Here is a 17,045-nt window from a genome sequence, read left to right on the forward strand (position 1 = left end):
TATTTGGACAGTAGGGCAGGATTTAATCTTAAGTGGATATTTGATACCCAGCTGGATTTGTTTCCCAGTTAAAGACTACAATGTCAGAGTGCTTTATGGGGTTCCTTGATGATGGGTTGTTTATTAAAGAGCTGCCTTGTGGGAGACTCCTGTGCTGAGGCCTTGCCCACCACAGCTTTAATCCTGTGAAACTTTACTTGGAGTTGGTAACATATCGATTGCTTATGCGTTTCTATGGAGAAAATCATGCTGCTGGGACAAAATAAATTATAAATATCTCCTTTGGCATATCCAGCAGTTCATTTGTAAAGGAAATGATACTCGTAGGCAGAAGATGCAGAGATTGCTTTGTATCAAAGATAATAGTATAATTACACAGATTCCTTCATTTAAATGAAATAAAATGGAGTGTGACTACCACAAATCCAGATAGAGTGAAATTATATTTACAAGAAAACTAGAATGAAAAACTGCTTTGTTGCAATAAATTCTACTTAATTGCAGTTCTGATAATAATGAAAATCCCAGTTTATTAAAGACATGCAGAGTTAGATGGATTGGCATAACTGTAAAACGGTTCTACTCTACTTAAGGAAAATAAACGTGATCCCATCCCAGGCGTGTGATATTTAACGAGCCCTGTGGGCTGGCAGAAGCACTGTGTGTTACTGAACCAGAGTCAGGCAGAAAACCAGTGTCAGGTTTCAAACTACCCTGTAGGTCCTCAGGAATGAAGAGGCATCTGTATTAGGGAAAGCCAGTCACTCATCCCCTCGGCCAGTGGAGTTCCTAGTGGTCAAAAGAAAGGGATGCCCTTTAAGGACTCTTGAATTTTTCTGTCTGTTTTCCTCTTTATCATAAAACCTGAAATCAGTCTGTTGCATTGGTTACAGCTGTGAAAAAACAATGCTAAATCTTAAATTGAAAAAAAAGAATATACTACTCTGAATGTCCTCAAGTTTTTTTAAAAAAGACATCTTGTATATGCCTGCAGTCCCAAGTCTTCATTTGTTGGAGACAAAGTTCCCTATTTAGCAAAGGTTTGACTGCCAAGAACTCCTCTTGGTTTTCTCAAGTGTCAGTTGACAGTTCTGCTCAGTCTGAGAAACATGTACTCAGTAGACAAAAATGCAGTTATGTTTATTATCAGTATTGAACATTTCTCCTTTGCTCTACTGGCTGCTGTCCCACTGGTTTTGCATTTATTCTACCTGAAAAATCCCATCTCAGATCTTTGTTTCTCAGAGCAGTTCCCAGGCAGGGTACTGAACAGAGAACAGGTGAGTTTGTGCATCCTGAAGGTAGGCAGAGCACACCCCTAGAACCCTAAAGAATTCTAGTGATGTCCAGCAGGTTCACAGACACCTGAGTGAGCCGTGTGAAGATGTGTGTGGCAGATGGCTGAGAGAATAGGGAACGGGGGGGAGAAGGAGGCAGCCTCATACTGTCACCATCCAGTCTTGGAGGACTAAACTGGCACATCCAGGATGCCCACGTCTGCAGAGGCTGGAGATCTGTGAGATAAAGATAACAGATATAGCAGCAGGCAGAAAAAACTACTATGGTCAGCAAAGCCTGAACTGTGTCAGCACACAAAATGTGTTACTAATGGCAATAAAAAACAAGTTCATTCCTTAACAAATGGAGGTTTAGGACAAAACGGAGATCTTCTAGGAAGCCTAGCATATCCACTGACTGAATTATGCTATTTTTGGGCTGCACTCTCTTGCTTTCCTTGGTCTGTTTGTGACTATTGCAGTGTTGGTAGATTAAGCCATGAAAAGTTGTCTGGCATAAAGTAGCTGGAAAACTTCCTGGTAGACTGGAACTTCCTTTTAGTCAGATAAGTCTGTTCAAATCCAGATGGTTCAAAGAAAACTGTCACTGAAATTCATATTCATAAGGAAAAAATGAAAACTGATAATGGAGTTCTGTTGTACTCTGATGCATCTGTAATCACCTCTAAAATAAAACTAGTAAGTGATATCCACCAGAAAAAAGACAACTAGCTGATGGATAGGAAACAGATTAGCACTTACTGCTGTGCTTCAGGATCTCGCAGAATCACAGGGGAGCAAGCAGTTTTCATAATATTAAACAATAGAACTACTGTACCATATTTAAGTCTCCCAGAGTGCCGTGCAGTTCAACTGTTAAAATGCAGGCAGGAAGAATTTCCCTCAGGGCCAGAAGAATGTTGTATTTGTACTAAAGTGTCTGCTCAAGCTGGGGGGATGGAAAGTCAGCCACAGCCTGCCTGTAAAATTAATACACCTGAGGCGACAGCAGACGAGTGAGAAGTTCCTTTCCCGTTTGACAAAGATGTTGGTAAAGCCAAAGGCTGCATTTATTTGTTTGGAGTTATGTGAACCCTGATTTATTTAATGCTCTGATTTTGAACACGTCTTGGCTGATGACCTGCAAGACTTGCAGACCAATTTCTTCTCTGTTGATTTGGCCAGCCTTTGCATCTGGGTAAAAGTTACTGCTGCCAGCAGATGAGAGAGGATACACACTGAAACTTTTATATCAACACTGGTGTACGAGGAGTTGGTCCCCAGAGCTCAGTTATAGCTCTCCCAGACAGCGGAATAACCAGACTTGTGTCAGCTGAGGAGAAGAGGAGAGAGGAAACAAGTTCTGGGGGTTGCTGGGCACATTGTTTTTATGTGGCTGCCATTAAAGCATTTAGTGAGATATAGTGTGGCTGCTCCCGACTGCAGAGGGGAGAACAGAGGAGTCTCAGAGCTGCTGGAGTACAAGGGAAGAGCTGCTGAAACTCAGCAAGTTGCAATATCCACCCAGATGTGCTGTTCAGCTGCCCATGAGGTACCATCTCACAGCCCTTACTTGCATGGAAGCCCAGAGTACCAGGGATGCCTGACTTTGCAGGACACTTGCTCTGAAGTTCAGGGTATTGTGTCTGAGCACTGAATTTCGTCAGAAACTAATAAAGCATGGAATTAGGTGCTAGTGCCTTAAAGATGACCTCTTTCTTTTTTCTTCATCTGAAGCAATCCAGTTTCTGCATGTTGCACATTCTGTTCCTGTTTGAACAGCTGAAAATGTTCATACTAATTTTTTTTTTTTTTTGTATTGATAAAGGCATCCATTTCTGCAACCTATGTATAGAAAACCATTATTATAGGGTTTAAAAATTCTTCTAAAGTACAGGCTAGATCATTTAAGCTGCTGGTTTTCTCTCAGTGCAGGATATAACTACAGATGCTCCACAGCATGCCCTCACCACACAGAAATACTTGACTATAGTTTAGTGAGCAGCCCAGGGATTCAATATGGGGAGACCTCACAGCCTCCAAAGTTTGGTGCATATTTGGCCTGAATGGAGATGTTCTTGTCAACATTCCCTTGTCAGAAAGTGGAGCCTTAATGAAGACCCCAGTGAGCCATCTCACATCTTAAGATTATGAAGACTTAGGGCACTTTAAATTCTATGCTGGCTGGTCAGAATAGGGTTTGGCAAAATGACAACCATGAGGCACAGACCAACCTTTAGATTATTCACACTTGTTATGGATTTACTTTTTTTCTCTTCTAAAGAGAAAATAGATGAAATTTCAAGCTCAGTGTACTTGTGCATAAAATGCAGGTCTAAAACAGGTCTTTGAATCAGGTAGATGCTGCAGCAAATATAACTGGCTGAATTTGATATGAGGACTGGTTTCCATTCAACTTTGTTCTCAGTGGACAGAAAAATCAGTGTAGATTAATGAGTAAATGGCCCTTTTTTTCTCACTTGGCTGATGTATTGCATGCATCCCTTTTTGCTGTGTGATTCATTGACAGTGAGGACTCTTATGTAAGTATGTAGTGTGAGATTTGCAGAGTTGTATCTGCTTAGCTTAGAAACCTACAGTACTGCTGTGATTACCAAGATGTGATATAACTTGTTTGAATTATCACCAACACAATTTTGAATTTCAGAAATAAGTGGATGTTTCCCAGGTATCAGCCTCATGGTCCCAGTATCACCAGTGCCTGCTGCTGTAAATTGGCCAGCAAGCAGGGGCCCTGGACACCCTGCCCAGGGATGCCAGGGCTCAGGACAAGGGGGCTGGAGTTGTCTCTCTCCCTCAGTGCCTCAGTTCCTTTGAATGTCAAAATGAAACCAGCAACTTCCCTTTTCAAGGTTGGAGATCTGTGCAATTGTTCCATAGACATGAGTGATAATGACTGTTATTTTATCATTTCAATACCATATTGGGTCCTAAAAACATCCCCCAATTTGTCAGCCTGTTCTGTGTAAAAGTTCAGACCTTTAGCAGTGGCAGGGACTGCTGGCTGGCTTTTTCTCCTGTCATTGTACAACGTGACCACAGTGGGACACTTGTCTGGGCCAGAGGCCATGCAGGCCTTACCAAGTGCAGATGATAATCCAAGTCACTTTGGGACAGCATCGTTAATTATTCCCAGCCAAACAGAATGATTCACTTTGCATGTGCAACACTTGCAGTTTGATATCCAAAGTTTCCTGTAAAGCGTAAGGGGAGAACTTATAAACAACAGAAAGTGGGAGTTCTTGATTACGTCTGAAGTGTGCAAGAAGGCAGCAAGTGTGATTTCCCAACAGTATTGCTGCAGTTCTGTTCTAACTTGGCTTCACTGATTGCACTGAGAGAATGCAGTGGGCAACCAGGCCCAAAACACAAACAAACAAACATATATGATAGTGGTTGGCATGTGTGGCAAGCTGAATATAAGCCAAAAATCAGCTGTGCCAGGCAGAACCCTGGTGGAGCTTGGATACTCCTTGTGTTCAACGCTGTGTGCCGGCGCTCCCGTAAAGTGGTCCCATCCCACCAGGGTGTACATTTCCTGGGAGGCTCCCACAGGACCTGGGTTAACACAGAAATTGTCCCCAGGCTGAGTAACGGAAGAGGTGCTGGATTTTGGGAGGAGGAAAGGTGTTGCAAATTCATTGGGAATAAGAGAGTCCCGTGGCTGGTTACATGCCCAGAGAGAAGGGCATCCTGATGGGAGAGCTCTTGCAACTCATTACACTCAGTAAAGCTTTTCTTCTCACAAAAACTGCAAGCTGCCAAAATTGTGTGCTGCTAATAATGTGAGTTGGAGGCCAGAGTTGGGCTCTCAATATGATTTATGTAAAACATTCAAAAACAGATAATAAAATTTAAGATACAGATTAAGAAAACAGAGAGTGTGTTACCCATCACTTACTGTCTGCTATATTGTTACATGGCAGCGTTGTAGATAATTTTTCTAGGAATCAATTTAAATCAGGAAATAGATAAAAGAAAAATTATACCAGAACAAAACATTGAGTGATCTGCAGGCCTTGTGATACAGATATAAATCTGTATTCGTTTGTTGAGAGAGATGCATCAGTGAGAACATGATTTAGCTTAATCTAAATGTGAGATTTTATCAAAGCACTGAGTCAGGATGCTACATTATGAGTTCAGAGTCTGTGACATTTGTCTGCATATTTCACAAAGCAGAAATAGGAAAAAAAATATCAAGGACTGTCATAACTGGTTTCATCCAGGTTGAAGAACAGTTTTGGTAAATTTTAATCACCTTTCAGAACTCATGTCTTTGTATTTCAGCAAATAAACTGACTCTGTACAGCATAGGGTCTTTGAAGGCCAAGTTTACCTTTGTCCTTGAGTCTGTTGAGCAAAGGCAGAAACCTTGGACACTGTTCTCTCTTATTCTCTATTCAAACTGTTGTGGCCTCCAAACAAGAAAAGAAAGAGCTGCACAGGGCCAGACTCCCACTTCATTTACACTGAAGTAAATCCAGTATATTTTCATTGTATTTGAATTGCTCTGGATTTCACTGGATTTGCTAACCAGGTTGGAATTCAGTCCGTGGACTACAAAATTAATTTTATGCTCTGAACAGCTGTGCCTGTTAGGAAAATCTGCTTGGACAGCATTTTATGTTACTTGCACTGATGCTGAGTTGGTAAGAAAAGAGTGCTGTTGAAGTGTGTGAGGAAGACATGAACAGTGATGTTCAGTGCCTAGCAGAAAGCACATGGATAATAGGAAGCTGAGTCTTAAGTCCTCTACACAGGTTCATTTCATTGGAGAAAGAAATAGATAAATGAACATGGATCAGATTAGTGTTCATATACTTCAGAAAGGGATGAATGTTATGATAAGCAAAGAAAAATGTGAATTTTGAAAACTTGATCTCGAACATGGAGACTTTCTTGCCCAGAAGTATGAGCTGCAACAAGTCACAATGCCTCTCTCTGTTGAGAAAGAGGAACCACGCTGGTATGACCTGGCTGGACAAGATCCTGTGCCTTGTCATACCAATTTGTAGGAAGTTGTTCATTTTCCAGCTTTCAGCATCCAGGAAGATTTGGCTAAGGTTTCTGAGAAAGTATATTATTATGCAGAATTCAGATGTCTGCAGCATATAGAACCTTAACCAAAAAAAGTTTAGGGGATGGTATAAATCTATTAGTTCATTTGAGGCTTTGTTTTCTGGGGTGATAAATCTATGCCTAAAATGGCAGGTTAAGAGAAAGTATATTTTTCCTTTGTAAAATGAATCTCTGTTTTTCTTAGAATTACAAAATTTTGGTTTATGTTAACAATCCTGTGGCTTCCAGCATATCTTGATAATGAAGACTGCTAATTTTTACTGTGATGAGTCAACTCATGCAGATCTATATCATGTACCTAGTATATGTAGAAAATAAGTATGTATTCTAAAATCAGATAAAAAATTTTGATAATACCTTAAAACATTGATGTGAGGAAAATGATTAATTTTGCTGGCTGTATTCCATTAGGACCAGCAGTGAAGTCATGTGTCTAATCACTGTAATTATCTGTCATATATTACAGCAAGTCAGAGATTCTGTCTGCCCCTTGAATGCAGATGTTGCCCTCCAGCAGCAGCGTCCATCTGCAAACCATTCAGCAAAAGTCCATGGCACCTGTTTGTTCAGGTGAGCTGCAGGAAAAGAAACCATTCAGCAAAAGTCCATGGCACCTGTTTGCTCAGGTGAGCTGCAGGAAGAAGCAGCTGTGCTCACCTGGCAGAGGTGAGGAGCAGCAGGGGCAGCAGCGCTGCCGCTGCCCCTGGGGACCGGCGCTGCCAGGAGAACAGGGCTGTGCATGGAATGGTCCAAGTAGTCACTCCTGTCACCAGCACAGCTCCTGCTGTGCAGAAAGGAAGGGATGGAGCACTGCAGATGTCAGGGGAGGATTCCTGCTCCCCTGGGCACCAGCAGCTCCCCAGCAGCCCCTCCCATGGGTGGGCAGTGCTGCAGCCGAGCATTGCCTTGGGCTGCGCAGGGTTCTGCTTTAAAACATCCCACAAAAACTTCAGCTAAGAGGTCTTTTAAGAAAATCAGCCTCCAGAAGGAATTTCCACCTCCATAGCAGGAGTATTGCATGAAATTTAATAGCAAAAGGATTTTTTGGGAGCTTATTCTGCCCAAAGTTTTAGGTGTTCTCCCTTCTTAGATGGGTAATGGTGAGAGATATTTTGGAGAATGCCAGGATGCGCCACTTCTAGCAAATCAGAGACCCATGGGCTGCAGAGATCTGTCCCTGTCACCAGTCAGGCAATTTATCACCAAAGGGAGCATGTGAATCAAGCTGGCTTTGTGTCCACCCTTTATTCTTTTCTGCATTTATTCATTGAACAAGTGCACCTGAAGTTTTTCTAGCAGTAGGAAGAAAGAAAAAACAATCCAGCAGCGATAAACAGACTATTCCTGTAGATTCTGTTCTGGTAAAATATGAAGAATAACTCACAGATAGAAGTACTTTACCAGGTTACATCAGGTCAACATTGACTTTGTTGTACTTTAATCAGATCAGTCACAGTTGTGTAGGTCTGTATTTTTAAAGCTTATTTCACTTGTTTTTATTTACGCGACATTCACTTTTCTCAGGGGATTGGAAACATGGACTATTTCTGTCAGTAATTTCAATGTTTGCTATGCAGCTGCTACAACACAGATAATTCTGGTGAGTGTTGAGCTGCTCGCAGCAGTCAGTGGATGACCTTCCCTGTTGACAGCTGTCAATCCCTTACAGCTTTATGCTGTTGCCTTGGGATGAATCCCACTTTGTGCCAGAGGCAGGGCTGGTTCCACAAGACAAAAAATACAGTGTTCAAATAAGAAAGGCAAATTTGGGGGGAAATAAGTGCTACCAGCAGTAGTTCAGGGGTCTGAGAACGTGAAATGGCTGCGGTTGCTGTGTGTGCATTTGAGGAGCCGCAGTCACACTCGCTGCGCTGAGGGACTTTGCGTCAGCAGCTCTTTGGCAGCAGCCCCAGCTCTATCACAGTCAGTTCCAGGAACCCACAGCCAGTTCTACCTCTGTCTTCTCAGACACTCTTCCCAATCTGTGCCTGCCTGGAAGGCTGTCACATGTCAAAGTCTTGTCTGCCAATCTGAAAATGTACTTGAGCCCTTCAACTAGGAAAGAAATTACAAGGAAGAAGTAGAAGAAGGTGTGAGTGAATAAAGAGGTGCTTGTGCAGTTACTATATGCGTGAGCTTTGGCTGCATTTAGTTTTGTTGTAAGTTTGCAGCATCAGAGGTATTTTAAAAGCTCATTTAATTCAGCAATAGTTGAGAGTTTCTGCTAATCCTTGCTGAAGCCTTGATTTTTGACACAATACTTAATCAGCATGTTACTTCTCAGTGCTACCTGCAGCACAGAAAGTTTAAATGATTAATCAAGTTATTTGAGCAGATTTCAACAGGATTAAGAATTAACTGGAGTTGACCAAAATTTTCCAGCTGAGATGCAGACCAAGACTTTGATTCTACTCAGGACAGCAAGTTAATGTGTAACAAGACAGGTTATCTCATCTGGTCACTCTTGTGACTTAGGCGTAAATGGTGCATAGACAGGTATTTTCATTGCAGCAATAGCCACAGATTTCTGGCAGAAAAGTCTTTTTCAGGCTCAGTCCTTTAAATACTTCAATAACTATTAATTCACAAATTTCTTGAAAGAAAGGAGCATCTGAAAAGCAGTAACTGGCAATACTGTGTTTATCTAATTTAAAATTCCCCTTGGGCTGTGACTGATAGTCCAAGGGTTCAGTGCCATGGCACGTGGGCTTCTGCATCCCCCCAGACGCCAGTGAGGCTCAGCTCTGGATCTGAACCTTCCAGCTCAGGCCATTGCCCGGTGACACGGAACACTCACTGTTTTATTCTGGCAGGTAGAGTGTACAAAAAGTCCAAGGTTTGATTTGAAGTACAGTTCTGGACAGAGAAGTAACTGTAAAAAGGTATCTTTTAGGTATCTTTACCTCAAGTGACATTCTCTCTCCATGTCCTTCGGGCACTTTGCTGATCTTACTGATTCAGGATGAATATTACTGTTAGTGCTGCAAGACCAGTAACAGTGGTGCAAACAGGATTCTCCCCTGTTATGTGTGTTGTCAGCAAAACTCTGCTGTTTTGTAGTGCAGATTTTGAATAATTGGATGATGTACCACAGGGGAGAGTAAAGCAGCTTGAGTTTTCTAACTGAAGAGAGATTTTTGGTCCCAAGATCAGAAAAAAGAAATGGCTGGAGTGTATTTAAACTAAGCCCATCTCACCACAATGACTGAATAAATCTGAAATCCCTCCTTGTCATTTTAACATTAACTCTTAAAGGCCCCCTTAAGCAAGACAGGCGAACACTGGATCCTGGAATGCTTTTGTAGACACTGTGTTGCCATTTTTCCTTGACTTATGTTTGTTGCTTATTTAATGTTGCAGTGATGACTTCCAAGTTGATAAATAAATAAAATCACAAATTACATACTCTTAGGGCTGAGCACTGAAGCAGTAAGGTTATAGAAAGAGTGGGGCATGCAGTTCTAAAAGATTTTTCTGTGGGATGTGCTGATGATTCTTTGAAAATACTTACTGGAAAAATTACAGATTACAAAGCAATAAATCTGATCTTCAAGTGGGTTTTAATTTTGAAAAAGAACAATGTAAAAATGCCACCTTTGTGCTCAACAGCCCTTTTCTTTTAATGTTTCAGTTCAGAGATATGTTACTTTTACTGCATTGCCTAAGATTATTTTCTTCTGATTTCTTAACTCCAGTTACTTTTGAAGAGTGTCTGTGACTCCAAGGACCAATGGTTGGACTTTGTTTCCTATCTTGAATGGGGAACACTGTTATTCCTGCTTTTTAGTTTTTATTTCTGGGACAAGAGGTAAAAAATATTTAAGTACTTTGAAAGTGCTGATGCAAGCCTGATGGGAATTCTCAAAGAACCAAACCTATGTAATCCTATTAGAGTGTCCCTCTGTATTTATGTGTTTAACTCCTTTAGAAGTAGTCTCATACCAGCTGAGGAGCTATTCATGTTGGAGTTTGATTAATGATATAAAAGAGAAGCAGTTGTGACAAACAGCACTTGTGGTCATTGCCCTCCTTCCCACAGAGGGACAAGTGAAGGGGAAGGATCCTGGCTCGGTTACACAGAATCACTAGGTTGGAAGTGACCTTCAAGATCATCAAGTCCAAAGAATATAAAAACAATCCAGGAGGTCAGTTGTCCTGAGGACAAGCTGTCTTCCCACTGAAGACTGAGGCAAAGAAGGCGTTAAGCACTTCTGCCTTCTCCTCACCTGCAGGTGCTGAGTTCCCTCCTGCATCCAGTAGAGAACAAAGGTTGGTCCTAACCTTCCTTTTGCCATTAATATATTTGTAAAAACATTTTTTATTATCCTTTACAAAAGTTGCCAAATTAGGTTTGAACTGATCCTACGTTTTTTCCTACATGCCCTGGCAACCCCTTTAAATACATCCTGAGAGACCTGGCCCTCCTTCCAAAGATGATACATCCTCTTTTTATTCCTAAGTTCTTTCAAAATATTGCCCATCCAGGCTCCACCAGTCTATTTCCCATTCCAACCAGGCTGGGAAATAGACTCCACCGATCTATTTCCCTTTCACTTTCCCTAATATTCCTTCGTCTTTCTACTTCCTCCCTAAGCTTAGCCGCCAGCAAAAGGAGATCGTTCACCTGCTCCCACTGCAGGCAGGCTTCTTCTGGAACACCCCTGGTACCACTGATAATCTCAAACACTCTGCTCAGGAAGGGGTCTGGACAGACACTTCCTTTCTGGAGGGTTCTGTTTGGCTACATATACTTGCATTAAACGCGGCTTTTGATCATGCAAAAACCATTACAAACTAAAAAAACCAAAACCAACCAACCAAATCACAACAAAGATCAAGCTAAAAGCCCCACTAGCAGGAGGGAGCCTGCAGAGCTGCCGTGCTGGCTGCCCTGTGCTTGGGGGGCCGAGGAGTTCCTGCAGCTGAGCTGTGGTACCTGGGCAGAGCCCAGCGTGGGGGTCACCGACACGTCAAACGCATGGTGGATGACAGCGTTTTTGCAGGGCTTTTCAAACAAAGCTGCATGCTGGATGCATGCTTCATCCCAACATATTCCTGAGTTCTGGAGCCTTCCCTGGAGGGGTTGGGTGGGCAGCAAAATGCTCTTGGAGAAATGAAATCAGTGTGTTTCTGTAGCACCCTTGGGCACCTGTTACATGTGAAATTCGGGCCCTGTTGCATTTGAAATTCTAAGAGAAGAATTATGTATTTTTGCATTTCTCCTGGAGCTTTAATGCTTTTTTGGACTTTAAAATAAGCAGTTTTTAAACACTCCCATGTTTTGCAGAACAGCTGGAGTGATACAGAGGATACAGAAAAATAACAATCTGTCTCCCAGATTCTCATTACTAATCTCTTACATTTAAAATAACAATAAAAAATGACTTGAAGACTAGCTTGTTATTTCTGTTAATGCAGCTTAGCATATAAATTTACAAAACCAGAATATGACCCTCTTGAAGATGCAGCCTTATAATGATGGCAATATATCTCCCAGACAATGGTAGATAACAGAGATAAGTTTTCTTCTTCCTTAGGTATTATTCATTAATAAGTTCCCTTCTTATTTCTTCTAGGCACCAGTAACAGATGTGCAGTTTGGCCCTATGAGACTTCATCAAGATCAACTTCAGGTAACACAGCAGTTCAAATGGAAGTCTTGATTTCTAAAACATCACAGATGTTAGCTTAAAACTGATGACTGGAATTTTTTGGATTATAGAGATCTTCATAGAGAATTTTGCTCAAGAGATAATATGCACATAACAGGTTTTTATCATTACATTTTCTCTATGTGATATCCTAAGAATCCTGTTTTCTCCAACCATCTCTCAGCTTATAAAAATAGAGCTATCTATTTTTTCTGCTATCAGTTACCTTGTAATCAATTTAGTTTTGCCTCATTTTATATTTTACTGGTAGTAAAATTCTTCATCAAAATCTCATCAAACTGATAACAAGCTAAGCAAACTTGCAATATCATTACAAAATATATGAAGTGAGCTTTGCAAAATATATTTTTTTATTATTCATTACTGACTGACAAAAATTAATCCTCTTTTATCCCTTTATAAATAAATGGTTTATGCCATTTGTCCCCTTATGTTGCCTGGGATGGACATGAGGTTTAGAGATATATGTCTCCTTTGGACTTCCTTTGGAAATTCTCCCATAACCCAAGGCATACTGAGCCATTAATCATCCAAGATGTTCCCTGTCAGTAATTGCAAAACTCCTCAGTAGAGGCAATGTGGTCCTAATAATTTGAAAATGGCTGTCTTAAGAACTGCAGTTTAACATCTTCTTGAGCCATTGTCAGAACAGTAATATCATAAAAAATCAGATCTTAGGACATCCTCATCCAGCTGTTCTCCAAAATCAGAATAGTCCTTGAGTGTTTCTGCCACCTGTATTGTTCGTAATGATTGTATCACTTTTGTCCAGTTGTAGACCACTCTGAAATGCACCTGATTTATCCTGGTAAAATAGCTGTCAGGTATGAGGGAAGGAGAAGGTAGGCAACATCACATTCTTGCCAGAGTCAATCATACAACTCACATCTCCTGGCTTTCTGTGCTATTGTTGAAACCCATTCTTCCTCTCTCAAGGAGTGTTATAGATTAACTTCACTAAATACATCCCAAACTATTACATGTTTTTTGCAAACAGTTTTGCAGGTTGCTATAAAAGGAACCTGAACTGAATGTGTGCAAAATCCTTCATTCTTACAAAAATATGCAGTACATGGAAATGTTAAGATTTACTGGTAGACATTTCAGCAGCCTGGTCCAAAGTGTAACAGCACTGGAGTTCCTAAAATCACACAGAAGATAAACAGCAGTGGGATGTGATGTGAGTTACACATGCTTCACTTTGCCTGACCAAAACATTTCTGAGTGTGGTTTGATTCAACTGCTGAAAGATTGGTGTCTTGGGATAATAGACCAAATGCTGGCTTAGTTACTCATCTCCCAAAAGGCTGCATGTGCTGAGCCATCCCCAAAATCAACACAGATCTAGTCTGCCATGCTGTATTCTTTCAGGCAAGAGAAGTTTTCTTCTGCAAACATTATCCTGATGCAAAGCACAATCACATCAGTGAGTCTTCCTTAGCAGACTTTGTTCATCTTCTTTGCTGTATTAAATCCTAGAACAGGAAATACATTTTAAAGGAATTGGGCCTTATCATACTTTTAGCCTATAGGCATTGTGTTGATTTTAAAAAGACTTAGAGAGATTAGTTACTGACAATTACAAGGCAAGTTAGGACAGAACAAATAGTGGCTCACAGGTCTGACCTCCAGTTCTGGATTTCAGCTATGATAATCTCCTTCTGTCATATAAATCCCATGGCAGGCTTTGTGTAGGAGTCACACGGGGACGTACTTCATATACAGTGGTACTGCTTATGAGTTCAGTCTGCCATGAGTTCCTTTTGACAAGCCTGTCCAGAATTTCCAGAAATCCCACAGAGTGGGCAGCATCCAGTACTTTGGGGAATTGGGATGAGATGGAAAGAAAAGCAGACTTTTTATCATGCCATTGAAGCAGCATTAAATACTGATTCATATGAGATGAACTATGGGGTTGGTTTTTTTTGTTGTTGTTGGGGTTTTTATATTTTTTCCCCTTTTCTGGAATATGATCCTGGCAAGAAAAATAAACCCCAAGAAAAAAGCTGCATGTGAGATGGTTTCGGAGAAGTGGACTCACTGTTGGTTCATGTACACTCTCTGACACACAGGCATCTTGTCTCAGCTGATTGCCTAAGCTCTCTCTGTAGATAATGACAATAGAGTCAATTCCAAAACTTGTTCTTCCCATGTGGATATGCCATGGCTCTGGCAGACTGTTTCATCCACTTGAAACACCTCTGTGTACAGACAAATACAAAAAAAACCAGTGATCTGTAGAAAGCAATTCTCTCAAAAACATCAGATTAAGCCTCAGAAGTGGCTTTAAAAAACATGTTAGGAACAGGACAAAGTCACAGAACGTACTGTAAGATTTGTTTGTGATGACCCACTGCCTGTCTCCACCTCAGGTACTTTTAGTGTTTGCTGAGGAGGATGAGCAGAGTAACGGGTTCCGCTGGGCGTGTGACAAGGCTGGATTTCGGTGTAATCTTGCCAGGACACCTCAGTCTGCACTAGAATGTTTTCTAGATAAGCACCATGACATTATCATCATTGACCATAGACATTCCAGATACTTTGATGCAGAAGCATTATGCAGGTAAGCATCATTTCAGTGTAATTAATGCTTAACAATATAGTGAACACAGCATTGGAGTTTTTTTGCTTTTATATGATGTCTTTATAAACTCCATAGAGCATTGATTTTTTTGGTTTTAGACAGGTGTGCAGTAGCAGCATCAAATATTGTTACTTCAGTGCTTTACATCTGATAGCAGCAGCATTTTTGGTTGTGTCCTAGGGTCTCTGAAGCTCCATCTGGCTTGGAGCCACAGTGTGCAGCTTTGTTGCCGTAGTGAACTCTTGGGTATTTTTTTGGTTTTCTTTTGTTGTTTGGTGTTTTTTTTTCAAGTACTTGGTTCCTTGTTTTCACACTAAGTCAACTGCAAAGATATCATGTGCCACCAAGCACCTTTATTAATTCATTCCCTTCATTAATGTTCTAATTTTTTTGGAATGTCCCTTCCTGTTGAACAACTCCCAGTGCTAACAGGCAGCATTTGGTGTGCAGGTTTCCATATCTGCAACATTTGAAAATACATTATGAACAGCAAAATTGCAAACAGATTCCAAAAGTATTTTTAGAAACTGCTGTGAAGTATGAGAAAAGGAGGAAAGGATTTGCCTTTGTGAGTCTCTCCAGAGCCTGGACAGGCTCAGTGCCCTGCTCCAGAGCCTTGGCAGTGCCCTTGGGAGCGTGTCTAGACTGAGCAAGGCTGGGCAGGGGTGCCAGGGTGTGCCCTGGGGCTGTGCTGGGGCAAAGGCTCTTCTTGCTGAGCTGAGGCAAGTAGATAAGACTAGGTAGCAGTGCTGTTGCCCATGTTCCATTCTTACCAATCTGTCCCAGAATTCAGTAAAATGCACCTTAAATGAGTGAGGCCAAGCCCTTCAAACAAGTCCATTATATGCTGTTTCGGAGAGGATATTTTTTGCTATTCCCCACTTAGAGTACTTGAGTTGTAGATTAATCTATGTTTGTGGAGTCTCAGATATCATTTATTCTTTCTTAACAGCAGGCTCGAGATTTGACTTTTGTTTTGTTGTTAAATGGTTTAAAAGAGATATTTTAAGAAAAGTGCTGTCTGAAGTTTCTGTAAAGCCATGTTTTCTGAAATGTGAACTTAAAAAGAATTTAAATGCTTTGCTTTTTATTTAAAGGTCTATCAGAACAACAAAAGCCTCAGAAAATACAGTCATTATTTGTGTAGTACAAAGGTAAATACTCATATCTTTTCTTTCACCTGTGATCAAAACTGTGAATCTTACCATTGTAAAAGTTAACCTGAAAAACATTAACATAAAACCTGAATTACAACTTCCTACTGTGCTAATAATAATGTGCTGTACCAGAGTTTTTACTATACTTGATCATAGGATTGAGACAGAATTTGTTTTTTTAATTTCTGGGGTTTTTATTCAAGAATCTCACTTTGAGTTTTATTTTGGGTTCCTCCTCGCACTCCCCTGTCATCACTGCAGGCTTTCAGAGTATGTTGCAAACAACTTCTGCAACATCTTGTACAAAACTGTCTTTCAGATCTCTGTTCTGAACCTTTCTTAGTCTGCCTTTCAATATGATTAATCTCAGCAAAAACCAGAGATCTGCTGAGTATGAAAAGCAATATAGAACAATTTGATCAGTACAGAGTATCATCTGACCACAGCAGTTTTAAAAGCAAAAGAGATTATGAGATCTCAGTAAAGTATTACATATGCTATTTCCTTTCCCCTCCTTTGAAAATATTACTTATAAAAAAGTAAATAAACAAATAAATTCTGTGTATTTAATGAAATTAAATAACCAGAAGATTATTTCCTCCAAGTATAATTTTGGAATGGCCATTTCTCAGAGCACATTAATTTTGAAAACCAATTCTGAGGTGTTGAAATTTACCATTAAAAATACACTACCATCTCTACCAAAAAAACCCCCCTAATTAAACATTTCAAGATCCAAAACTTCCTGCATAAATAAAAGATACTGTGCCATCTTGCTAAACATGACCAGCTTCAATCTGCTTCTTGACAGACACTTCATATAATGGCCATTCTTCTTGATTTCAGCCATACATTCATGCATGTTGAAGGGTCTTTTAACAGTTAGTATAGCCAGATTATTCAGCTACTTCATTTGGACGTGTGTCCCAAATGTGACTTACTAGAAGGCAGTGGGTAGGCAGCACTAGAAAATCTGTCTTCGTTCAGGCCCCTTGAGTTGCCCGTCTAAGATTTGGTACATTCAGATAACAAGTAGTTTCTTAAAACTTTGGCTGTGTAGACTTTCAGGTGCATTTCTGACTAATGCCAGCATAAACAACAAGGATCCAGTGCAGAAAAAGTCCAGTGATCTAGCTCATTAATTGGTTTCCTTGAAGCATTAGAGTTTTTTGTTTTTTTGATGTAAGCAGCTCATTACCTGCATGAAGGAAAATAAAATATCCATGCCAAAGATGAAAGCTTAGAAAAAATA

General features: G+C 40.6%; 1 protein-coding gene across 19 annotated transcripts in view; it reads left to right on the plus strand.

The window, feature by feature from the left end:
* The window catches only part of LOC110474267 (high affinity cAMP-specific and IBMX-insensitive 3',5'-cyclic phosphodiesterase 8A-like), a 163,715-nt gene that overhangs the window by 108,463 nt on the left and 38,207 nt on the right, over nt 1-17,045 (plus strand). For all 19 annotated transcript variants that reach the window (XM_085588841.1, XM_085588842.1, XM_085588843.1 and 16 more), the window contains 3 exons: nt 11,957-12,013; nt 14,425-14,615; nt 15,734-15,790. In XM_085588841.1, coding sequence (XP_085444967.1) covers nt 11,957-12,013; nt 14,425-14,615; nt 15,734-15,790 — 305 coding nt within the window. The remainder of the gene's footprint in view (nt 1-11,956; nt 12,014-14,424; nt 14,616-15,733; nt 15,791-17,045) is intronic.

Source organism: Lonchura striata, chromosome 10, assembly GCF_050655825.1.
Source record: "Lonchura striata isolate lonStrDom1 chromosome 10, ASM5065582v1, whole genome shotgun sequence".
Classification (NCBI taxonomy): Eukaryota; Metazoa; Chordata; class Aves; order Passeriformes; family Estrildidae; genus Lonchura; species Lonchura striata.